This window comes from Lemur catta, chromosome 2 (genome assembly GCF_020740605.2).
Source record: "Lemur catta isolate mLemCat1 chromosome 2, mLemCat1.pri, whole genome shotgun sequence".
In the NCBI taxonomy this organism is placed as follows: Eukaryota; Metazoa; Chordata; class Mammalia; order Primates; family Lemuridae; genus Lemur; species Lemur catta.
The window spans coordinates 123,523,440-123,550,212 of record NC_059129.1 but is presented as its reverse complement, the minus strand read 5'-3'; the positions used below and the strand labels follow the sequence as shown (position 1 = coordinate 123,550,212).

Sequence of the window (26,773 nt, the reverse complement as noted above, 5' to 3'; positions counted from 1 at the left end):
ATTATGTTGAATCTTTAGATCAAATCTGGGAGATCTAAATTGGGACTTCTTATTATTTCTAGTATTTTTTTTGTAGATTCTCTAGGATATTCTACATAATCATGTATACAAATAAAGGCAGTTTTACTTTTTTAGTTCCAACATCTATTCATTTCATTACTTTTTTCTTGTCTTATTACACTAGCTAGGACTTTTGATACAATTTTAAATACAAGTAAGTGGTAAAAGTGGGCATTCTTCTCATTCCTGATATTAGGGAAAAAGCATTTAGACTTTCACAACTAAGCATGATGCTCAATGAGGAACACTGGGTGATTTTCAATCTTCTACTACTGTACATAGTACTGAAATGGATAGCCATTAAAACATATTTTTTCATAAATGTGCCAGTGTGTCTTTACGAAAAGTTTTAGAAGTGGGATTGCTGGGTTAAAGGGTAAATGTATATATCATTTTGCTAGATATTACCAAATTTCCCTCTACAGGTGTTTTATCATCTTTTAGTCTACCAGAATTGAAAGTCTGTTTTCTTACAGCCAGTCTCACAACTAAAGTGTGTTGCCCAACTTTTGGATTTTTTTCAACATATTTTGTGAAAAGTGGAATACTAGTGTAATTTTATTTTGCGTTTATGTCATTATAAATGAGGTTGAGTATCTTTTTTTGTGGGTAAGAACCACCTGTATTTCCATGTTTATGAATTGCCTATCACAGGGGTCCCCAACCTATGGTGAGTTGTATGATTATTTCATTATATCTTACAATGTAATAATAATGGAAATAAAGTGCACAATAAATGTAATGCACTTGAATCATCCCAAAACCATCCCCCCACTCCCTGGTCCGTGGAAAAATTGTCTTCCATGAAAATGCTCCTTGGGACTGCTGGCTTTGGCTTTCTATAGTTGTTTTCGTATAGGATCTTTGGTCTCTTGTTTCTCCATTTTTAGAAACTCACGAACAGTGATCTCAGTTGCAGATGATATTTGTCTGTCTAGTTTGCTTATGTCATCTTTTGTCATGTAAAGATGTTTTATTTTTATGCTATCAAATTTATCTGTTTTTTCCTTTTTTGCTTTTGGCTTTTGAGTCACAGTCCTGAAGGTTTTCCTCACTCCTAAATTAAGAATTGTACCCATATAGTAATTCACTATTCATATAGTTTCATTTTTAACAGCTCAATCTCTTATCCATTTGGAATTTTTCCTGGTACATGGTGTGGGGAATTAATCTAATTTTATCTTTTTCGTGTAGCTACTCAGTTATTCCAACACCACTTCTAAAAATGCCATCTTTTCCTGTAGGCCTGTTTTTTTTTTATCTTATACTAAGTTTTCACATGCAATTGGATCTATTTGTGGATTTTCCTGTCTCATTGATCCATTTGTTCATGAACCAGCATCATCAATTGTAGAGGACTTATATCTTTCAACAACTGTAGTACAAAAGAAAATTAATTATGACTTCTATTTAGGACAAGGTCACAGGTACTGTTTTCTGTGACATGACCTCAGCTGCAGCTCCTGGCCTCTGGGGCATTCTTAGTTCCTACCCATTTTCTGAGCCTGAACCTCAGCCTTGCATTGGTGCTGCGAGCCCAAATATTTTTACAAAAAGTTGGGTTTTTTGGTTATGGTAGTCAGATTTGGTTTCTGTTGCTTACACAAAACTACTATTGTGGACTTATGCATATACTTTTCATGATTTATTTATCTAAATTAAAGAAATGCCTTTAATAGTAAGCATTTTAGTCAAAGTGAAGGGAGAAGAAGGGGACATTTTGACAGTCTGGGAGATGGTGGGTATGTGCGTGGGGCCTGGGCAACATGGGGCAAGGTCAAACAGATGAAGCCTTGGTCTTTCACAAAATGTGAAGAGAATTGTTTCTCTCTACTAAAATTGTTTTAACTTGTTAGGACAGAAAAAGAAATTAAAATGTTGGCAATGATGCTTTTAGAAGAATGTCAAAGATTCCACCAAAACTTATTCTGGTTTGATGAGGCTTGGTGTGCAATGAGATCACTGATCCTTCCCTAGTCCTAGCTTGGAATATTGCAGAAGCCTCTTACCTTTCCTTTGGGTTTAGCTCCAGGCCCACACTTCTACACTGAGCCAGCTTTCTCAAATATAGATTGGATCATATTGCTCCCCTGCTTAAAATCCTCAAATGTTGCTTTTTATTATAGGATAAGAAAACTTATACTTCATCAGAACACTTCAAAAATCTGACCTCAGCCTTGGTTTCCAAACTTATTTCTTAACAACCGCCATATCAAATGGGTATTCTAATAATCACAGTAGTAGTAGTAGTTTGATAGTAATAATACGAGTAGCAGAAGAGTGGTAGTAGTGGTGGTGGTACTATAAAACTATTACTACTACTTTTTTACTAGTATAGTACTTGAACTACTTGCAGTTTTCTAGAATTTAACATACCATATCATGTATGCACATTTTGCATGCTTTTGCAAGGGCCTAGAATTTCTTCCCATTCACCTGAACAGGTACGGCTCTGATTTCCACTTTTTTTTTTATTTCTGATTTCCACTTTTTGAATATATTCTATTGCAGCTCAATCTCTTTACATATCTGTCTCTCTTGATGTCAGCTCAACTGGGATCATGTCTTATTAATTACTTATTATCTAAAGCTTAATATAATGCTAAATGAATGAACACAAACCTTTTGAAGTATTATGGCAAATAGCTTTCTTTCTGTAACAACACCATCCAGTAGAAATTTATGCAATGATAGAAATGTTCTATATCTGCATTGTCCCACAGAGTAGGTAGGCACTGGCTATATATAGCTACTGAGAAACTAAATTTTAAATTTTATTTAATTTTAATTAATTTAAATAGCCACTTCTTTTCTTTTTGCTTTTACTTCAACCATCTCTTGGACCTCCTTGTTACTTATACTTGGGCTTAAATATTTGCTAGACTAAGGTGATTCAAAAGAAGAAGGTATATGGTACTTTTGCAGTAAAAACCTCAGGTAAAAATATTTTTGGTTCAAATATTTTAATAGATTGTATTCCATCGGAGCTTTTATAGGGGTCATTCAATATAACATATACTTAATTCAATATAATCACTTATGTACTGATATTTTAAGTCTTTTGTAAGTAATGCATTATTTTTAAATGGTATATAATAGAATTCAAGGTGAGCTTTTATGCTAAAAAATTTGGAACATCATTATCCACTTATACGGCTTTTGCAGGAAGAACTATAGGACAGACTTCTGTGCTTGCCTGAGGAGGATAATTTTACTCAACTTCAGAGTTTATGACCATCTTTTTACGTGTTGAAGATCCTGGTATGCTTGTAGATGAACTGTGTTAACTCTTACTCATTTTAAAGCATTCATTGAATTGCTTAATGATTAAAAGAATCCCAGGAATAAGATCTCTAGGTAATAAAATTGATTTATATTAAATCCTATAAGTATATTGGAAGAGTTCCATTCTTAGGCTTATTTAAATCACATTTCTGGGATTGGGATTGGTGGAGGCAGTTCTCTATGTGTGCAAAACTCCTCACATAAATCTGGTCTACACTTGTGGCTGAGAACTACGTCCCTAGAATTTGCCGAATTGGGGTGGGGTGGGGGGAAGAATTTGAAGCCACTGGCTATAAAAGCAACCAGGTCTTTCAGGAGCACATATTTTTTCTTGGAAGATTAAGAAATCCCAAACATGGTTTTGTATTAAAACAAATTACCACAAATTATGAAATAAATGACAAAACAGAAGTACCAAAAAAATACAAATGGTATTTTGTCACCTGTGTCAACTTTAGCTTCAGTTTATTTTCCAGGCCTTTGTTCTCCTTAGCTTCTGATAGAAGAGTTTGGAAACACAGCTACCGTTCACATCCTCCCGATTAAGAAGAAAGAATGGTCTTTTGACATAATATTTTAATTCCAAATTCAGCAAAATGTCCCAACTTCACACAACTCCTCTTTTATTTTTTTATTTTTATTTTTATTTTTTTTGAGACAGAGTCTCGCTCTGTTGCCCGGGCTAGAGTGAGTGCCGTGGCATCAGCCTGGCTCACAGCAACCTCAGACTCCTGGGCTTAAGCGATCCTACTGCCTCAGCCTCCCGAGTAGCTGGGACTACAGGCATGTGCCACCATGCCCGGCTAATTTTTTGTATATATATTTTTAGTTGGCCAGATAATTTCTTTCTATCTTTAGTAGAGACGGGGTCTCACTCTTGCTCAGGCTGGTCTCGAACTCCTGACCTTGAGCAATCCACCCGCCTCGGCCTCCCAGAGCTAGGATTACAGGCGTGAGCCACCGCGCCCGGCCACAACTCCTCTTTTAAACTTTACCAGCTGTTAAATGAACTGGTTGCATGCTGCCACACCAGAACAAAAAAGCAAGCTGTTTGCTATATTCTGGTGAGATAATTATTTCATCATTATGATATGGAGCAATGGATAAGAGCATAGGTCCTGGATTCGAACCCTGGTCTTGTTACTAACTCTTTGTGTGACATTGGGTAACCTGTTACACCCTGACTTCTCAACTGTAAAGACAGGAGACTTCAGATATGCATACACAACAGCATAGTGATGGGCACTTAACTATTTTTCAACTGCAAACGGCCCTAAGACACACTTGACCACATCACTACTAGAAAATGAACTTAGCATCAGTTATGGTGGTAATTAAATCAATTCAAACTAAAACAAAACCAGCAAAGTAAAACAAAAACAAAAATAAAAATTGCTTTATGAAAAATGGCTCTGAATAGATCTGAAAGGGAAGCAAAGGTGAGACAGTGTAAAAAGTTATGGTTTTTATGTGTAATCTCAGACTTGTATTTATATAGTAAAATGCTACTTGAGAATTTAGGCATTTTAGTTTTCCAGACATGGTCCTCATGGATTTCCGGTTTATTGTTCTTGGCCAGGATGGGGTGGAGGATTATCTACTCCTACATAGGTTTGGAGGTTTTACAAGCTCTTGAAAATATTAAAATGCATATATCTACTAGTAGCCCACCAACATTTTGTTTCAGTATTGTCACTGATTGACGAAACACCTACTTTACTATGGATATCAATCCCAAAAGCTGATGTGGGTTACACAGATTACAGTACACATGAAGTGTGTAGTTTCCTCAGTATAAATTTTACTTCTGTTATTTTACATGCCTTTAGAAAAATCTAATGTCACTGTGCTTCATTGAAGACACAATTGTGCAGCCCGGGCGCGGTGGCTCACGCCTGTAATCCCAGCACTCTGGGAGGCTAAGGCGGGAGGATCCCTCGAGGTCAGGAGTTCGAGACCAGCCTGAGCAAGAGCGAGACCCCCGTCTCTACTAAAAAATAGAAAGAAATTAACCGGAAAACTGAAAATATATAGAAAAAGTGAGCCGGGCATGGTGGCATATGCCTGTAGTCCTAGCTACTCGGGAGGCTGAGGCAGGAGGATTGCTTGAGCCTAGGAGTTTGAGGTTGCTGTGAGCTAGGCTGACGCCAGGGCACTCTAGCCCTGGCAACAGAGTAAGACTCTGTCTCAAAAACAAAAACAAACGAAAGATACAACTGTGCAGCTGCTAGGTGTTTTTCCTCACGACTATTTCCTTCCTTCCTTTAAGTCTTTATTACTCAATTGTTTTACCTTCCTTTTTTTCGTCCCCGGGAGTGAAATGTAATTCACTTTTTTCTTCTGCTTTTTTCATAGGACGCATTAATCTCATTCCTGGAGATGGGAAGTCCAAACCCTGTTACTTTATTTCATGCAACGTGCACTGGCTTTCCTAACAATTACAGCCTTCTGGAGAAGTTCTCTGGGAACTCAAACATCTTTTTTGCTCCCCCAATAAACGGGTACTTTTTGATTGCTCTTGAGCAATTCACCCATTTCCTCCCCTCCCTCGTGGTGCAATTTTTAAAATAGAAAAGTCACTTAATTTCCTTCTTTCATCTTGCTGATGATAACTTGCAGAGCTGGGTATAGACCCAGTCTTCTATCTTAAGTATATGGCACGTGTGGAGGAAATTTTAAAGTCCTAAATGAGAATGCTAAATCGTTCAGCAGTGGGAGCTAATCAATTATCATTAATGATAAGACATGCCATTGGAAATTTTCAAATTTTAAAATGGTGTTTTAAAATACCAGGGGACGACTTGATAAATTTAGACTGCCACTTCTGGAGCACCACTGTCATTAATCAACCGCCCTCCAGTTTAGGCCCTGGCTCCTGGGCGCTAGTTGAAACCCTCCCGCCTTGCGCAACGCGGGCCTCCCGGGGCTGCCCCGGTCCTTCCCGCGCCGCGCGCGGTCCTTTGTCCACGCTGCCGGGCGAGCCCGGGAGGGGCCGGAAGGGGGCGCCGTAGCCGCGGAGAACATTGGCAATGCCTCGGGGGCTGACTCCGAAGACCGGTATTCGCCGGAGAGACTTTTTTGCGCCATCCTGTAGTCGCGTGCGCTCCGGGCTTTTGTCAACTCTAGGTCTTCTTAGATGGGGGCCGAGTGAGAGCCGGCGGGGACACTTGGCCACGCGCAGCACTCAGGGAAGGGCTGAGGTCCGGCGGCCGCGCGGTGCGGCCGGTTCCGTCCCGTCTCGAGCTTCTCAGCAGCGCCCTCCCCCGCGGCGGGCCCAGACTCTCGGTGCCGCCACGAGTGGGTGGCCAGAAGCCGGTGGCGGAGAGGGCGGGCGGCTGCAAGGAGCGGCGAGACTCCCGCGGCGAGGCTGGGGCTGGGACGAAGCGGCCTCGGCGATCGAAAGAGAAACGAGGCCAGGCGAGTAGGAGGAAATACAGCCGATGAAGGGGAGCTGCCGCCCATGAGGGAGGCGGGTCTTTTTGGCTGCAGCTGCCGCTGTTCCGGGACGCAGCCCGAGGAGCCCGCCCGCCCGTAAGGTGCGCGCCAGGTAGCTCCCCACCCAGGGGGCACCCTTGCTGGCCCCTCCCAGGGCACGCGGGACGGAAGGAGCCGCGTCGCGCTGCAGGTGGCGAGGGCGCACGGCTCCCCGAGCGCGGCGCCCTTGAGCTGCACCGCGACGCAGGTTTGTGACCCGACTTGTCCGCCAGCCAAGAAAAGGAAGCGCTCTCCCTTCCCGCTCACCCGGCTTCCCCACCCCTTGTACTCTAAACCCTGCGGCGGGCGTGCGGCGCGGCCACGGAGGCGCCGAGGAGGGGCGAGCCGCCGCCGGGCAGCGGCGTGCCCACGGGGGAGAGGGCGCCGGAGAGGAGGCGGCGGCGCGGTGGCGAAGGCGCGGCGCGCGATGGCAGCTGCTTAGCCCGGCGGGCGCGGAGCAGCCCCGAGCTGTGGCTGGCCAGACGGTGCGGCTGGGCGGGGGACCCCGCCGCCGCTGCAGCTCGGGCGGGAGAGATGAGCGCGGAGGCTGGCGAGGGCATCACTTTCTCCGTGCCACCCTTCGGCCCCTCGGGTTTCTGCACCATCCCCGAGGGCAGCATCTGCAGGAGGGGAGGAGTGGCGGCGGTGGCCGAGGGCGAGGAGAGCCAGCTACCGCCGCCACCACCGGGCAGCTTCTGGGACGTGGAGAGCGCCGCCGCCCCTGGCACCGGGTGTCCCGCTGCCACCTCCGGGAGCAGTGCCACCCGGTGCCGGGGCAACTCTGGTGGCGGAGGCAGCCGACGGACCACGGTGGCATATGTGATCAACGAAGCGAGCCAGGGGCAGCTGGTGGTGGCCGAGAGTGAGGCCCTGCAGAGCCTGCGGGAGGCGTGCGAGGCGGTGGGCGCCACCCTGGAGACCCTGCATTTTGGTAAACTGGACTTTGGAGAAACCACCGTGCTGGACCGTTTTTACAATGCAGGTGAGTGAGTAACCCTTTCCCCATCCTGCGCTGCCGGGGACCACGTTTTTCCCGGCCGTCTTCGGGGGGAAATTTTGTTTTTTCTGGGCGGGAAGCATTTACTTCTTGCCGCACTTTGGGGGCAGCGAGCGACGCTGCGTGACTGCTCCTGGCGCTCGCCGCTCCTGGGGGAGAGTGAGTGCGTGTGCGAGAGCCCCCTCTGGCCCACCCACCGCCGGGCGCTGGAGCCCTGCGCTCCATGTGGTCGACCTGAAGACCTGTTTTCTTTCTAGCACCGTGAGGTATTTGCCCCAGTCAGCCCTTTCCCATTCAGTGTCTCGCTTTCGCTTCTCTTATGTTTGGCCCGTTTTCCTTCTTCATGTATCTGTGACCATGTTAGATGGCGTTCTCCTCTTCTCTGCGTAGTTTTGGGAGTACAGAAACGATGACTTACGCCACGCAGCCAGCTGCTCTCGGAGTGTATCTATGTGAATTTGCACGTCATGTCATGATCTCCCCAATTCATTTTACCTCTAACAAGTTTTAGTGGCTTGAATTCCCCACCTCTTACCAATTTGAACGTTCAACTAATTACGGTGCTTCCACAAGTACCGACATCGTAACTTAGGCTAAACTTGTGTGATATCTTTGTAAGGATTTTGGTGAAAGAACCGGGGTCTGTTTTTTTATTACCCCATATACCACGGTGGGCGGGAACTTAACATTGTTTAAAATGCCGATATGCTATCTTAATAACTAAGATTAGTTTGGCCATTAAAATGATTGCTACCATAATCCATGAAAAAAACGTATTTTTTTCAGCCTATCCCAGATTTCAGAAAGTGTTATGCAGTTCTAGTAACCGGAGCAATTAGCTATCTGTTAGCAAATGTTAGGAATAATAACATGTTATTGAAATTAACTTTTATCACTCTGCACACCCAATGTTGAGCATATATACATGTTTAGATTTTTAAATTTTTATTTTTTAGAGACAGGGTCTAACTCTATCATTGGGGCTAGAGTGCAGTGGTGCGATCACAGCTCCCTGCAACTTCAAACTCGTGGGCTCAAGCCATCCTCCTGGTTTAGCCTCCCCAGTAGCTGGGACTCAAGGCATGCACCATTGCACCTGGCTAATTTTTTTAAAAACATTTTTTGCAGAGATGGGGGGGGGTCTCACGACATCGCCCAGGCTGGTCTTGAACTCTTGGCCTCAAGCAATCCTCCTGCCTAGGCTTCCCAAAGTGTACATACTTATTTTTTATAATTGTGGTTGAAAAACTTGGTTTAATGGTTTCAAAACAATAAGGTTCTTGCATTTGTGATCACATAAAAGATTTTATATTCCAACCTTGTTTTCAGTTCTGATTCTCTTGAGCCTCTTCAAAACACCTGAAGTAGGCTTATGTCAGTTTTGGAATTCAGCCGAAGCTGAATGTTCTAAGAACAAGAACTTCATGTTAAGGAAGCCAGACTAAATAAACTAGGACTTTCTGGTTCTGGTATTTTTTTTTTTATAGTTTTGGTCTTCATAACTGAGCATGAGTGTAATATATTATAGCTTGGGTCTTTGGGTGGCTTGCTATAAAAATTACATAAACATCACTTTTCTAAAAATTATAGCACGCTTATTTCTGGATTATAATTGGCAAGAAGCTTCAAAGAACTGAAAGATACGAGAGGAAAATACCCTACTAAACACTTGAGCCTATTTTTATTGCACTGATAGATTGGACATTTTTTTCTAGGGTTCTGTAAAAAAATCTTAAACTCTAAGCTAATTTGAAAGAAACTTCCCTAACAAGCCTTTCTGTTAGCAAAGGCTAACAATAACTTTCTGTTACTCTCCAAGTATTATCTCTGGGAAAGGGAGAGAAAAATTGGAAGGTGCTGGCATTTGAAGTGTATCTCATTTAATCCTCTAAACAAGCCTTACTACCTTCTTAGGTGAAAAAACCAAGGGATCCCGAAGTGGCCCTAGGATTCATAGGTAGTAAGTGGTCAACACAGGCCTAGGCAGGCCTCAGTTTAACCCCTGCCCATCTGAGTGATGTCAGTCCTGAGGATGAGTGCAGATGTGACAGAATGAAGGTAGTAGATCAGTTTCCTCCAAACCCCTTTGTTTTTCTAAACTAAGGGCAGCAGGTTTGATGGTAGTAGAACTTACTTTCTTATGACTTCTAAGAGAGGGTTTGCGCTTGGTATACCAGGGGTTGGAAAACTTCTTCTGTAAAGGTCCAGAGAGTAGATACTTTAGACTTTGCAGTTCATGAGGTCTCTATCACAACTACTCAGCTGTTGTTACTCAGAGTAGCCATAAACAATATGTAAACAAATGGTCATGGCTATGTTCCAACAAAACTTTACTAATGGACATTGAAATTTGAATTTCATGTAATTCACAAACTGTTATTCTTTTTTTCCAACTATTTTAAAATGTAAAAAACATTCTTAGCTTGACAGCTGTGCAAAAACAGGTGGCCCACAGGATTTGGCCCGGGGGCCGTGCTGACCTTTTCTGTACACTGACTACCTGCACTTGAAAGTTGAATCCTTATGAGATGGTGGGAAGAACACTATCCCTCAAGTCAGATCTCAGTTTTCATCCCAGGTGTGCTGAGAACGGACCATGTAATTGTAAGACAGGTCCTTCATCTTCTCCAATGGTGTTTCTTCACCTGTAAAATTGACCAGGGGTAAAAGTGGAAGGGGAATTCAACAGAATTTCTAAGATTCCCTCATTTAGTCCTGTGAATTTGTAAAGACAAGGTGGCATGGTGTGCTGGGGCAGAACATCAGGACAGGAATTTCAAGGTCTGGATTCTGGTCCTGGTTCCTCTCTAATTTGGAATGAGTCACTGAAAATCTCAGAAAAGAGTGGAGGGTTGGTGTAATTGGTATCTGAGATTCCCTGTGGCTCTCAAATTCTGTACTTTAAAATTATAACATTATTAATATAAATGAATCATTTTAGTCCATAGAGATTAGTGAACTGCTTGTATAGATCATATCCCCATCCCTGAAGAGCTCAGAATGCCTTGGCTGTAGCAGGGCCTCTGTGAAGGGTCATGCTGAACGTCTGGGGCTCCAGGAAACAGCTTCTAGAGTCAAACCACCTGAACTGAGATGGAAGGGTAAGCAAGGATGGCCTAACAAAGGCCTCAGCATTTAAATGGGAAACAATGGTGTTCAAATAGCTCAACTTAATGGAATGATTAAGGACTTAAAAAGTTTGGTGACATTTTTACAAACTTTTCCTATCTTTGTGTATTGGTGTTTTTTTTTTTAAAGAATAGGTTTTCACTGATTTTCCTGATTTGATTACTATTTATTATAACTATATTCTAGTTTGCTCTTTGACTACACTTGTCATTCTTTCTTTCATTCCCTTTCTGAGGTGAAACTAATGCTCTATTAATGCTTCTACGAAAATTCATCTGATTTATGTATATGAGACTATATCACTCAGAGATGACAAATGCCAAAGTAACAACACCCCTTCCCAGCCCTCTGCATCGTAGCTAATAAAATTCTATAAAAGCTGAGGGATGTCAGTGATAAAAGGTTGGACAAATCTCAACTGGCAGCAAGGTCTTCAAAAAAATTATTTTTTGAGATAGAGTCTCGTTTGTTGCCTGGGCTAGAGCACAGTGTTGTCATCATAGCTCAAACTCCTGGGCTCAAGCCATCCTCCTTCCTCAGCCTCCTGAACAGCTGGTACTACAGGCACATGCCCCCATGCCCAGCTAATTTTTCTACTTTTTATAGGGATGGGGGTCTCGCTTTTTCTCAGGCTGGTCTTGAACTCCTGGCCTCAAGCAATCCTCCCACCTTGGCCTCCCAAAGTGCTAGGATTAAAAAAATTTTTTAAATGAACATCAATTCTGTTAATCTCTTGTTTTGCTTATAGAAATGCTGAACTGTAAAGAGATTATATTTGTTCATTCAGGTTAAATGATTTAAGGTTCCTACTTGGAAACAGGAGCATACCTTTTCTTAGAAACAGTATTACAGATGGTGGTTAGATGAGCCTTGTTATAATATCTCAGTGTTTGGAACCCACTCGACATTTTAAACATTCAGGAAAATTATGCTTCTGAAACCTAAAAGTGAGACTTTCTCTGTGACTTTTCCTTTGATCTAGCTTTTGGTAGTCTCTTGGCAGATACAGGGGGAGCATCAACTTGGATTGGTTGGGGTTGGGGGAAGGACAAAGGGAAGGTAGGTCTGTGGCTGCAGGGGGAAAGATTCTGTGTGAGGATCCAGGAACACTTTCACCTCTTCAGTCTTCTTCCCCTCCTACTTTGTGCTGATGTAAGAGCCGGGGACACTGCTGCGCTCAAGGCCACCTCCCTCTCGGTGGGCACAGGATTGGGTTAGCTGCCTGCTTCCCCTTTCCCTGATACCAGCCCTCACATCCGCCTGGGCCTTTCTCTCAGCCTGGCTCACTGCAGACTGCAGTCTCTTACTCAGCTTTTCACCCCAGCAGCAGTGGGTAACAGGAAGGAAGCACTTGCAGGTTGAAATTTTAAGAACTAGCTTTTCTATTTGCATCCATATCATGTTCCCACTTTACTTGAGTGGTGACAAAAGTTGCCCATTTATGCCATTTTGCTCGAGATGTGTCTGACCTCTCTGGGCTTTGATGCCACTTTCTTTCAGCAAAGCTCCTTAGGATTGCCAATCTTACTTGGTATAAACAAAACAAAACGAACATAACCATGTACCCCATCTATCCCAGACTGAGCGGTTCTTGGAAGTTTTCTGGCCCACTTCTGCATTTCCACTTTCAATATACTTTCAAAGTATCTTGTCCTGTGTACTTTGAGGGAGAGGGTAAAGTCTGTATTTCCCAAATAGTGGTTCCCATGACTGGTTAAAAAGAAAAATCAGAGGACCAATGTATATTTGCCAACACTGTAATTGTTCCACGTAAGGATATTGTAAATAGGGAAAGAGAAAACTCAACAACTAGCCACCTATTGCCATGATTTCTTAAAAAAGAAAGACATTTTTATGTTAAAAGAATTAGGAGGGTACATAACCTTAGAAAGAAGGGGAGCTCTTTGTATGTAGTGAATGTGTGGAAAAACTCATTATTTATTATGCATTTTTCCCATTTCACCACGGATGAGTGAAAACTTCCTCATGCCCATCAGCAGAGTTGTTTGAGAACTTCTGATCTGAGTCGCTTTGCTGCTCCTTCCCAGCTTTCGGTCACTGCTTCTTGACCTGAGAAATACGCCTTAGTAAAATTATCAAAAGAGCAAACATAGATAAGCTCATAAGGAAAAAACTCTGGTTAGAAAAGAATTTAAAAAAGATCCCGGTGATATCCCATGCGTGGTTTCTGAGCTTTTCACTTTTCCTGGCACGCCATTGTGGCAGCTGCTGCCTACCCCACACAGACCCAGAATACTGCGCTTCCTCTTGCTTTCTCAGATAATGGGTCAATTGAGGCAAAATTATAATTTTTCAAAAAGAGCTCTACTAGAAAATCTGAAAAAAGCAAAACTAAAGAAAACTTCAAAACACAAAATAGATTGGTTTTTAGAGTACCCATTTCTTACTCCAAATAATCAAATGCAGATTGTCATGACCTTGCTTTGCAGTGTCCCGAGATCCTGGTTTCTTTCCTCAACTTGGTCACCTTTGGTCTGCTTGAGACATTCAATAGTTGGTAGTTTGAGTTGGTTCCATTTCTAGGGCAAACCTATTTGCAAGTGCATAACACTGGCCTGTCTCAACAGTGGCTGTGGCTGGTTCCAGCCTTCTGGGAGTTCTCTGCCATAGGTCAGTTCCCCTCTGGTAACTTACAGGAACTGTCCCCTGCTTCTTGTTTCAGAGACCTGGTTAGAGGCCCATTCAGTTCCTGTTTCTGGTTTGCAGGCTAGAATTGGTTCACAGTTTCTTTGTGGAGCAGTGGGAGATTGACAAGCACGAAGCCCAGTGCATGTGCAAGTCTCTCCAGCACGAGGTACCAACTGTGTCTACTTTCGAGGAGTTCCCCCAAGTGGTCCATTCGAATACCACCCCACACCAGGAAAGTAGAGAAGCATAGGAAAATGCATTGTTGGCCAGTGACTCAGGGCTGATAGTGCGCTGTGAAATCATGGCCACTCTCAGAAGGCCATTCGAGGGCATTTTATCAAATGCTCCCCTTTCCATCACCCATGGGGCCCTCACCGTGGCTGTAGAACATGCCAGCACTTCCTCCACTTTGTCTGGGGCAAGATGAGAGTTGGAATGTGGGAAATATGGTGAGGGTGGGCAGTGTTGCAGGAACCCACAGCTATGTGGATATCAGGAAGAAACGGAAGCCACAGCTTTGGAAAAGTTGTATCTTGAAGATAGGCTCATCTTCCTGTGATTAGTTTATAGGTAGGTGGGGAAATTGGCTACATTTAAGAAAAAAATATCCTTATTTTCAGGGGTAAAAAATTAAACTTGCAAAATTTTATTAGTGGTATAAAAGAAAAAAAGAAAAAATGGTAAATTATTTAAAAATCCATTGGTGACTCTAATACATTGGTTTCTTTAGTTGTTTTAATGTATTAGCTTTTGTCTGTGGTTGGAGATGTTGACTAGAGAAGCCAATCAAAATATGTGCCAGATTAGTGGGAAAGGAGGAAGGATATGAGACAAGGCTGGTTTTCAAGGTCTTGTCTAACTGTTCCAAAAATTTAAATAAGTGAGTACTTAACGTCTTATGTGGGTTTTTTATTTTGTAGTGTTTTTTTTTTCAAAAGAAAATATAAAAATGAAAAGACACATAACCCAAGCTATATTATGGTAATTTTCTTAGGGGACACAAGAGGGAGGAGAGAAAATTTAAATGTTAAGAGCATCTCCTATTTAATAAAATCATAGCAGAGAAGAACTGTGTAACTTACGCTGTATAAGTTGTGCAGGGTAACAGTAAACATTCCGTTACAAGTAGACCTTTCTGTTATAGTAGTTCGTCAACAAAGAGGAAAGCAATTGGCTTTGGTATATGATTCATACCAGGAAGGAAGTTATATTCCTTTGTACAGGAAGTCTCTAAAAATGGTTGTAACTAGTTATATCAGTACTTTTCAATGGTTTTAGCCCCTTTTATACCTGTGAACTCTTAAGAGAAACATGGGAGGAGAGGTGCTCTTGTGATTATCAGTGAGCATCAGGTCATCTCTCCACTGGCCTTAAACCATAGAAAACCAAGTATTTGTCTAAGCCAGAGAATTATTCTTCTGTTAAAATTTTGATTACCCGTATTTCTTATTTTTAAAAAGTCATCCAAGGCTATCACATGTTAAATGCCATTTTAATGTCACATTCTGGTTTTCTAATATGTTTATTGTGACAAACAGCAGCTTAGAGCTGGGGCAGCCAGGACCAGGAGTGCTATTCCTGCTGCCCAGGGCCACAGCTTTTGCCTCCAGCTAGATATTTCCCAATTTATGATTTGATCCCACTGGGGCTTAGGTGACTTTACATGGCCAGGTGAGAATGGTACTATCAGTGTCTCAGTTGTTCCATGCTCTGGAGTCCTCCTTTTTTGATCATCTTAATGACTTCATAAAAGAAAGAGAAATGACAGTGTAATTAACTATATTTTACAGTTGGAAAGGGTGTCTGAGCAGGCCAGAATAAATCAAGTGGTTGAATAGGATTTGAGCTCAGGTCTTCTGATTTCCAAATAATCCAGGTGTTTTTTCTGCTATACCACAGTTTCCCCTTGTAGTAAAAAACATTTCAAAGCAGGTATGCTATTTAAGAGGATCAGTTCTAACATCTTGGTCCTTGATGGTAGCATTATTATGAGGAAGGGTCTTAGGAGTGACACTTAACTTCTGGTCCCCTCTTACTAACAAATTTTTGTGACTTACTAGTAATGTTATAAAATTATCAGAAAGTGGACTTTGACATTTTTCTGTCAATACAACAAGGGAGCCCAGAGCCTAAGCTGAATAGTGGTTGCCAGTTGCTTGGGCTTTCTAAATTGGGCTTTCTCCAGGCAAGTCTTGGGCTATTTTTTGGGCATGATAGATGAACCATCAAGTGATAGACCAAAAGAAGCCTTTCTCTAGAATGACCCCGAGAGCTGGATTTACAACACTGCCTGGGGATTGTTCCTTTCCTTGGTTCCCTAAGTTCTGGCTCCTAAATCTGTTTGGCTTTCCCCTAATGTGATGGCATATTCCTCATAATGCAATTCTGTAAGTATCTATTAATTGTCTGTGACATGCCTCTTACTGAAGTCAGTGCACTGGAGGACTACAAAACAGAAGGTGTAGATCTTCAGGAGCATAAAAGTTTATAACATATACATGTTTCTAAGGGAAAAACTGATACTAAGGAAGAAGTCAGGGGAGCTACCTAGATTTCTTATTTCTTCCCACCAGACTAATTCTTTTTAGAAAAAAAATTTTTTAAAAATTTAAGTTATGGGCCGGGCGTGGTGGCTCACGCCTGTAATCCTAGCACTCTGGGAGGCCGAGGCGGGTGGATCGCTCGAGGTCAGGAGTTCGAGACCAGCCTTAGCAAGAGCGAGACCCCGTCTCTACTAAAAATAGAAAGAAATTATCTGGCCAACTAAAAATATATATAGAAAAAATTAGCCGGGCATGGTGGCGCATGCCTGTAGTCCCAGCTACTCGGGAGGCTGAGGCAGTAGGATCGCTTAAGCCCAGGAGTTTGAGGTTGCTGTGAGCTAGGCTGACGCCACGGCACTCACTCTAGCCCGGGCAACAGAGTGAGACTCTGTCTCAAAAAAAAAAAAAAATTTAAGTTATGAAACATCAGTCATAAAGTACATAAAATAGTGTAACAGACATTCATGCACCTACTGTCTGAATATATTAGCCATTAAACTTATCAATATATTTGTTTCATTTCTCTTTCTCTCTGTTAGAAATAAATCCTTCTGGACAAAACTAAAAGACGCTTTTCTATCTCATCAATTTCCCTTCCTGGGAAAGTGCTTCCTGCATGGGAAGTGCTACATTATAATTTTATAAACTATAATTTTCAAAAATCTAAAATCATGACTCTACAAATATAAACATATGCCAAATATTTAATTAACTCATTATTTAATGATAAAACCAGTAAGATATTAAAACTAGTTTAAAGGAGAATTTAAAGAGTGGATATTACACACACACACACACACACACACACACACACACACACACACATACAATCAGGAAAGCTGAAATGAATTTGCTAATAGATGTAAAACCGGCTAATATTATGTAAGGCAATTCTCTAAGTATAAATGTCTGAGTCATCTTTTCTGTAGGGTGGAAATCAATTTTATCTCTGCCACACAATATTCATCTGTAATTCTGGACAAGAAATATGTGCATTAGTATCAGTTTTGCACAACTTAATATTTATCTCAGTGACACTGCAAAATGGTGTAATCACTGGAATTACAATCAAAGGTGCACACCCCTTTAAAATCAGATAATTCCCAGAGGGTGTGCCACACAAAGCCCAGCCCTCCACTGAAAGGATATCTTTTGACCTTTTTCAACTCTAACAACTTTTCTTGGCACAAGGTGGGTCATTCTAAGCAGGCTCTATGCCTGTCTCTCCAAGTGCTCTTAACCCAACCCAGCTTAGAGGACCTGTTTGCTCTTCTCTGCTACTCTGACATCTGAAGCTGTTTTTGCTCTGAAAGGGTCCTAGAATACTTTGCTTTAATCAAGATTCCTAATCATGGTTGTTTTAGGTCAGAAAACATGTACAAACTGCATATTTGGGTGTCAGTCACTTAGGTTTTAGTTATGATAAGAGATATACATCACGTGGCCAGAACCAAGCAGGAATATGCCAGTGTGATGCCTACTGTGTCTGGAAACCAAACTTCATTCTTATATTAGGAAAACATCATTGTTACTAATGGGAATATCAGTAGTCTAGACTGCTCCAAATAGACTTATTTTTTAGAGAAAAAGATTCTTAATATATTTTAGAGGGCTGGCAAACTGGTATCAAATTCTACATGTTGAATATATGACTTTGGTCTTATAATTTAAGGCAAGCCATACATAAAGAGATAACATGCATTACTGTGTGCTCGGTGCTATGCCAGTCACTCTACATACATGACCTTATTCAGTCTTTAGAACAGCTTTATGAGGCAGATAGCATAAGCTGATCAATTTTACATATGGGGAAACTGAGCTCCCGAAAGCATTATCAACTTTCCCAGTGTCACATGCCTACTAAAGGACAGAGAAGTTTTGAACCTAAAATGGTCTGATTCGAGAGTCTATTGATTTATAAGCATGTTCTCCTGTCTCCCAGAAATAAATTTCCTATTTGAAAACATTGAAATTATTATTAATACCATCATCTCATCAGTAGACATTTGTTGACTATTTAAAATCTGCAAGATTTCTTTCTTAGGTGTGTATGAAATTAAGTTAAAAAACTGTAATTTCTGGCTGGGTGCAGTGGCTCACACCTGTAATCCTAGCAGTTGGGGAGGCCAAGAGTTAGAGACCAGCCTGAGCAAGAGCGAGATCCCTGTCTCTACAAAAAGTAGAAAAATTAGCAGGGCATAGTGGCACATGCCTGTAGTCCCAGCTCCCCAGGAGGCTGGGGCAGGAGGATCACTCAAGCCCAGGAGTTTGAGGTTGCAGTCAGCTTTGACGACACCATTGCACTATAGCCTGGGGGACGGAGTAAGACCCTGTCTCAAAAAAAAAAAAAAAAAAAAAGTGTCATTTTTGCCTTTTATGATCTTATGGTCTACCAGTTGAATCCAACTATTTATTTATTCATTTATATTTTTGAGACAGAATCTCACTCTGTTGCCCGGGCTAGAGTGCCGTGGCATCAGCCTAGCTCACAGCAACCTCAAACTCCTGGGCTCAAGCAATCCTCTTGCCTCAGCCTCCCGAGCAGCTGGGAATACAGGCATGCACCACCATGGCCAGCTAATTTTTTCTATATATTTTTAGTTCTCCAACTAATTTCTTTCTATTTTTAGTAGAGACAGGGTCTTGCTCTTGCTCAGGCTGGTCTCAAACTCCTGAGCTCAAACGATCCACCCGCCTTGGCCTCCCAGAGTGCTAGGATGAATCCAACTATTTAATAAATAATTTTGGTGGGAGCCTACCACATGCAAGATGATGTAGTGAATAAGTAAAAAATCCAAGGGAATTTTTTTTTTTTGAGACAGGGTCTTGCTCTGTGGCCCAGGTGCTAGAGTATAGCGCTATGTTCGTAGTTCACTGCAAAGTGTTGGTATTATAGCCACTGCACCTGGTCCCCACTTAATTTTTTTATGAAATCAGTATAATGCTGAAAACTATTTAACTAAATTCCAAGATTTTATTAAAAACCTTTCATATCTCTTATAAATATTGATAAAATCTTATTAAATTTACTTCTAAGGGGGGTATTATAATTTTTTAATTAAGAAGAATTTTTTTACACTGATTCTTATGGAAGCAATGAGGGTTATTGCCCGAGACTTGAAACCTTTTATATATATGTGTGTGTGTGTATGTATATATGCACACATACGTAATTTTTCTGGCAGTGGAATTTGAACTGTTTTGTATTAATCTTTTCAGTTTGTGAAAAAATGTAGGTTTAGGTACTTGAAATATGCCAACAATGTAATTTCAATTTAGTATTCTTCAAGCCTAGGGTCTGTAATAAAATTGTGTTGCTTGCTTGTTGATGATGCCTAGAATATGTGGTCCTTGGTTAACAGAAAATGGTCAACTTAAACGCCAAGTTACTGAATGCCTGGGCCAGAATGAGAACAGGAAACAAACAAAATTTTATTTAGATAATAAAGGCGCATGTATCAGATGCTGCTGATGCAGAACCATATCTGTATGATGATATACATAGAATATAACTAAGGTAGAAATCTGGATTATCTCCAAAAGTTATAAGTAACATTTCTAGATATATACTTTACATAACATTTCTAATTATTTTTGAGTCACATGAAAATTCAGATCTTCAGATCTGGACAGTAGGATTTTAATTTTTGAAAAATAACTCTTGGTCAATTTCCCAGATATACTGGCCTAGTATTTACTGTTCACATAGAGTTAGAGTAAGAAAAGATTTGTAGACAATCTAGAGCAGCAGGGAGTCTGGCTGTAAAACTTAACACATCTCTTAGAGTGTGCATATATTGTTAGTTGCAAAGCAGGGTTGAGGTACAAGTTGCTTGGCTTAACTTAGCTAAATAAGAGAACAAAGTCGTAGCTTGCACGTGAGTTAGACAAGAATAGTTGACTTGGCTTTTCTTGCCAAGCAACTCAGTGCTGCCAGTATTTTATGTGCTTAAAGTACACTTGGCAGTTGGTAAATCTGAAATAAAATTGTAAAGGAAATGCTAGCCTAGACGCTTTAGACTCTTCCAGACTCTTCTTTCCTTATAAAATCAGTAGTGTAGAAAACTCATTAACCATTAAATATGACACATGAGTGGGTTACCCAAGAACTGATCCTGCTGTGATTATTAGAATGTCGTTCTGCAGATCTGCATTGTTTCCAAAGTCTGAAATTAAGGGTTGTCAGCATTATGAAATTTTTGCACAGTCACTTAGGCTTTTGACTTGATGAACATTTAATTTGTAAGACTGTTTTGTTTGTGTTTACTAGTCCATTCAGCATGTATTCACATGAGTGCCACATTTGTGTCATCAGTGTTAATTCTGATTAACTTATGTCTGATCAAGTTGCTGTAAGTGACAGAAATTCATACTTAGGAATATAGTGTACTTACAAAGTTCATTGTTTAACATTCCTTTGAAGAAATAAGTTAGATGTAAAGACATACTAATTAAGAAGGCAAATTGCAGGAACGTTTAAAAGCTGCTAATGCATAAATATTATCAGTGTGCATTAATGACAGGGTTAGGACATTGCTTGCCTGGATTTATGGGAAATTTTAGAAGCTCAGATAGAATCTTTGGATCGGTTCCTGACTGTGTTTAAGACAACAGGGGGCAGGCTAAAGGCAGACAACTCCAAGCTGAAGAATTTGTAGGTGTTTGAGCTTAAGTACCCTTCATGGAATATTCTGGTTCTATTTATAACTACCATCACCTATGGCTCATTTGGTGCTCATTTATGAAATCTTTGAGAAGGTTAAACTTTAATATCATATGAATGACACTCTTCTGCTTTGGCCAAATCTCGTATAACACTTAGAACTAAAATTAAGATATTGCTGTATGTCCCTGGTTTGCCTGCAACATTAAGACACATATTTTCCCTGCTTGGTGAAATATAAATACGTAAGGAAAAAATGCAGCCTCACAATTTCCAAGCTTCATTGAGCTCAGGACTCTCTACTCAGTGCAGGTTTTATGAGAGCGGTAGGTTTTATCTTGTTAAATAAATAGTGAACATTCTTCTTGGTGGATAATCTCTTGATTATCCAGGATTGGACCTTCTTATCAGGACCTGTTTGCAGGTTGCAAGTTCATTTCTAATTTGAAGTAGCCCAAGAAGGGCCAGATCTCATCTTCAGGTGGTCCCCGAAGGGAATAAGTTGTTCACACAAAAGCTACTGCGACTGTGTTGTGACACTGCATGGGAATTTTGAAGCAAAATTGCACTGTGGTATTTGTGTACTGCCATGCCTTAATTTTCCCAGCCACAACTATTTAATAGGTTTATGTTTTCCTGTAAAAATATCCTTAGATTCATTGGAATAAATTTCCAGAGGCAGATATATGAAGCAATCATGATTTTTCTGTTTTCCAACTCCATGTTCTTTGGTTTGTTCCCCTTGGTTTATTTGTCAGGGGAATAAGGAACGTGTTACCTAAAGAGAGTTCTGTGCCAGAGGATAAGCCCCATTTAATTGCAGAAGGTTTTCTGAGAGCATAAAAGAAGAAAAACACTGTGATTGGAGAATCCAAAGCCCTAATCTGCTCTTATTTTTCAGTTACCTGGTCTATATGCTGAAAGCTTAATTTGAGACTTCAACTAGGTTACAAGCTTCTGATGACTTTATATTTAGTCTATGAGAATTACCTTTTTAAGAGTTACAATTGTCCCATTTAGCCACAGAAGAAAGTATTACCTAACTCTTGAGCCATACTATATATACTATATATATGTAACATGTCATCTCCAGGGAAGTTTTTCCCTGAATCCAGCACATTGCATAGTTATTTATGAACTTGACCTTAGCAATCTTTTTCATTTAAGTTAATAATCATCATGGAACTATTTATCTTTCTATTTTTTTTCTCTCTTTAAGATCTGTGTAATTTTTTATTACATGTTTATTGCGGGGAGTTAGCTACGCTCCCCGCAAAGAGGTTTTTTGTCTTTCTTCGGATCAGGTCTCTAAGTTGACCACGCCAGTTTGCAGGGAGTCAGCTACGCTCCCAGCAAAGAGGTTTTTTCTTCCGATCGGGTCTCTCAGGCAGGGGTCATCGCAAAGGATAAAAAAATAGTAGGAAACAGAAATAATAATAATAATACACAGAGCCAAAGATATAGTTTATAAAGTAAAGGTTTATGAAAATAGATAAAAGGAGGGTATCTGGATGGGGATATTTCCTCCCGCCAGAAATATCTCCAAAAACTGATAATCCACAGAGGTATTATATAGGGTAGGTACAGGCTCCCATTGCCCAGGGCAACGGGATTTACATACTAGCAGGCAGTTTGCTTTAGGGTCAAAGTCTTCTAAAAGGCTACTACAGATCCTTTAACTCTAACTAGGGGAACAATGAGTTGTAAAATCTTCTTGGGGCAAACTTCTGAGTTTTGTGATAAGGCTATTACTTTAGCAAAAAACAGAGACATCTTGGCCCCGGTGATTGTGTTCTTGGAGACAGAGATGATTTCAGAAGTCAACATGAGCTGTGCTTTGTGTTAATTACTTTAACCACATGGCTCCTTCTGGGCCCGGCTTGGGCATTAGCATATCTCTCTGATAAGCTCTCATCTCCGGGGGTCCTTGACAGCTCTGGCAACCCATGGCTCTAGGAAGAGGCCTGTATTGTCTTTCAAAACAGGTGAGAACCATAGGCCCAGTTTACAGCTGTCTCTTTGAAGTGCAGCTATTACTGACCAAGGAGACGCCCTCCTGAGACGAGGCAGCTTTTGAACTAACACATTTTTTTCTTTAAGGCAAAGCCTTATGTGACTTCTGAAATCAAATCTTGTCTCCAGAAATACAGGGGGCATTTCTATGACTCAGTATTCTTAGGCTCAACAGCTTATGTTTGTATCCCCTATCTATTCTCTCTTAAAATAATCTTTGTAAGCTGTTAAAGAAATTTTGGTCTGCTTTAAGGATTCAGTATTCAAAGCATACTTGATTCTTTGGGAGATATAAAAAAGTTGTTGCTCCATAAGTCTTGCATCATAGGTGATATGACTAAGAAGGAACAACTGAAAAAGTCAAGTCCAGTGTTACAAGATAATGAGAAATCCTTTGTTAGAAAGGTCTGGCAAAGAAGGAGCAGTTTCAGGTACTTTAAAGGATTATTAAAATATAATTCCATGTCTCTTTTCCTTTTCTGTCTTATTAACCCTGTATCTCTAGCAGCTAGTAGAGTGCTTGGCACATAATGGGCACCTGATATATATTGATTGATTCAATGCATGAATATCACACTTTCCCCAACTGGTGTTTTAGTTATTGGTTTTGATGTTTGCTTTTCCTGCTTAAATGTGAGTTAATGACAGAGATCACATTTTGTGTATCTTGACATTCTCCAGGTCTTCTGTATCAGTGTGTGGCCCGTAGATGACACTTAATGATGCTTGTAGAATACAATTCAGTGATATCATCTCTTCCCTTGAGGGGCTCACAGTCTGGTGTGGGAGACCAGCCTATACTATATTGTGCTAATGGTTATGCTGGAGGTTTATATAAAGTTCTTTGAGAATGCAAATGATGGAGGATTCTTCTGGGAGAGAAGGGAGGGTGGAGGAGGTTGGCTAAGACTTTGGACAGGAGGTGACATTTGAATTGGGTTTTGAAGGATAATGGTGAAAACTAACATGTATTGAGCACTTGTTATGTGCCAGGCATTTTAAATCATGGGAATATGTGAGTCTCCCTATAAGGAAGGAGAATAAAAAGAGGGCCTATGATAGAATTCAGAAAACACCAGCAATTAGAGATGGACAGAGGAAGGCGTTGACTAGTGAGAAAGAGGTGGTCAGTAAGATAGTTCAGAAGAGAGGGAGGGCAAGGGAGAGAGAGAGTTCTGAAAGCACCCAAAGAGGGCTTGTCAGAAGGTCAGTGAAGTTGAATGTTGCAGAGGAATAACTGGATGAACTTGAGAGATTAGAAAGCCACTGATCACTTTAGCCAGAGCAGTTTCAGGAGCATAGGTGGTGGTAGGTATCAGGTACAGAGACTTGACTGATTTCTGGTGAACAACAGAAGGCATGTAATAAGGAGTGTTATTTAAAGAAATGTGTTCGTAAGAGAAGGCAGTTGCTGGAAGCAGCACACATTACTCCCAAGGTAAGGCACGTTGCCTGGTCCTGTCGGTATTTATGCCGTAGAAACCGGGATGAGGTCAGTAGGCCTTTGTGGGCTCAAGTATTATTTAACATTGTTTCTGTGGGAACATGGAACACAAATTCCCATCCATTTTCTTACTGGAAGAACTTCTGGAGCATGACCCTTTGGAAATGTCCTTGTTTTCTTGCTAATTTTAATTGGCTGAAAATAGAATTGCTTTTCCTTCTGAGAGTCTGTGACTTAGCCAAATTCAAATTCACAGTTATACAGCTTAAGTTGAAGATTCTTTACTAGTTGAAGTCAGTTTACAGAAGTGTAGGACTTGTTCAGGAAGTGAAACCATCCATTTTCTTACTGGAAGAACTTCTGGAGCATGACCCTTTGGAAATATCCTTGTTTTCTTGCTAATTTTAATTGCCTGAAAATAGAATTGCTTTTCCTTCTGAGAGTCTGTGACTTAGCCAAATTCAACTTCACAGTTATAGAGCTTAAGTTGAGGATTCTTTACTAGTTGAACTCAGTTTACAGAAGTGTAGGACTTGTTCAGGAAGTGAAAGTGCCCATTAAGGACATGGGTATCTCAGGCTAGGTACGTTTTTGATTCATCTATCCCCAGTGGTCAGATTTCACAGGCTTTGGAAAGCTAAAGAGTAAGAATTGGCACCCAGAATGCTTTTATTATTTTCTCTGCCACTTGAAACACTTCATTGCTCATAACACTGGCTACTTATAGCATTGACAATGATTCATTTTATAAAATGAGATCTTTTTTGCTCTGTTTGCCACCTCACTTTGTAAACTTACAGTGGAAACACTTAACATTTTTTTCAAAATCCTGCTTACTTTTTAGGCTTTCTTCGTCTTAGCCTTCTAATCACTCCTGAGTGGAGGGCTGCTTGGACTAGATTACTGAAATAAACCCGGGATTAACTTGAAGATACTGTCACTATCACCTGTGTGCATTCATTTGTATTCATTGTCTGTTGCAAAAAGAAACCTCCCCCCCCAATCCTTATCTGAATAGTTGCTATTGTTTTACTGGCACATCTTGGAATGAGCTCCCTTCAGTCTTATGTTTTATACCTACTGCATACCAAGAGGTGTGCAGTATACTGATTACTGTTTCTGAGGATGTCCCCTTATGGAGTCTTCTGCGCCATACCCACCAGTGAAGCTTTGTTGAGATAGTATGGAATCTTTTTTGATAATAGTAATAATAATGATAATAAAAAGATTAGGGTAGTAAGTATTAGTTGTACAATTTTCTAGCTACAGTCAGGGGAATCAGCTAGATTTCGTTCCTTTTGTTCTTGTGATGAACAAAATGCCTCTGGGTGTCAAATGACTTCCTTCTTTCCTTCCTTTGTCCTTCCTTCCTTTATCCTTCCTTCCTTCCTTCCTTCCTTCCTTCCTTCCTTCCTTCCTTCCTTCCTTCCTTCCTTCTTTCCTTCCCTCCCTCCATCCTTCCCCCCTACTCCAGCCCTCTCCCCCCACTCCCTTTTCTCAGTAGACATTGGTTGGGTCTGCATCATGCCCCAGACACTGGAGATAGAAGGTGAATGTGACATGGGCCTTGCCCACAGAGTACTCAGTGGTGGTGGGCTTCACTCTTCCATCTCCTCATTGTTTGTTTTTCTGTTTACTGGTACCCCCATTCCACTCCTGTATACTTCTTTCTTCCTTCTATTTTTCAATTTATTGTAAAAATGGAGATAAAATTCATATACCATAAAATTTACCCTTGTGAAGCACTGTGTCCAGTTTGGTGGTTTTCAGTAGATTCACAAAGTGTGCAACCATCACCAATATCTAATTCCAAAACATGTTTAGCACCTCCAAAATAAACCCTCTACCCATGAGTAGTCACTCCCCTTTCCCCCTCCACCCAGCCCCTGGCAACCACTAATCTGCTCTGTCTCTATGAATTTGAGTGTTCTAGGTATTTCATATAAGTGGAATCTCATAGGATGTGGCTTTGTGTGACTGCCTTCTTTCACTTAGCATAATGCTTTCAAGCTTCATCCATGTTGTAGCAGGAATCAGTACTGCATTCCTTTTCTTGGCTGAATGCTGTCCCATTATGTGGATGTATGACACATTTTGTTTATCCATTCATCAGTTGATGGACCTTTGGGTTGTTTCCACTTTTTGGCTATCATAAATAAAGTGGCTATGAACATCCATGTCAGATTTTTGGGTGGACATGTGATTTCAGTTTGCTTGAGTATATACCTAGGAGTGGAATTACTGGTTCATATGGTAACTCTATGCTTAACTTTTTGAGGAACCACAAAACCATTTCCTTAAGTGGTTGCATCGTTGTATGTATGTACCAATTTCTCTACATCCTCACCAATTCTTCTTATTGGCTGTTCTTTTTGATTATGGCCATCCTAGTGGATATGAAGCGGTATCTTATCATGGTTTTGATTTCCAATTCCCTAGTGACTAAGGATGTTGGGAAGCTGTTCATGTGCTTATGCTTATTGCCCATTTGTATATCTTTGGAGAACTATCTATTC

General features: G+C 40.9%; 1 protein-coding gene across 3 annotated transcripts in view; it reads left to right on the top strand.

The window, feature by feature from the left end:
• Positions 1 to 6,409: 6,409 nt before the first annotated feature.
• The window catches only part of MAP3K5 (mitogen-activated protein kinase kinase kinase 5), a 198,441-nt gene continuing 178,077 nt past the window's right edge, over positions 6,410 to 26,773 (top strand). For all 3 annotated transcript variants that reach the window (XM_045544441.1, XM_045544439.1, XM_045544438.1), the window contains exon 1: positions 6,410 to 7,801. In XM_045544441.1, coding sequence (XP_045400397.1) covers positions 7,354 to 7,801 — 448 coding nt within the window. In that variant the 5' untranslated portion in view covers positions 6,410 to 7,353. The remainder of the gene's footprint in view (positions 7,802 to 26,773) is intronic.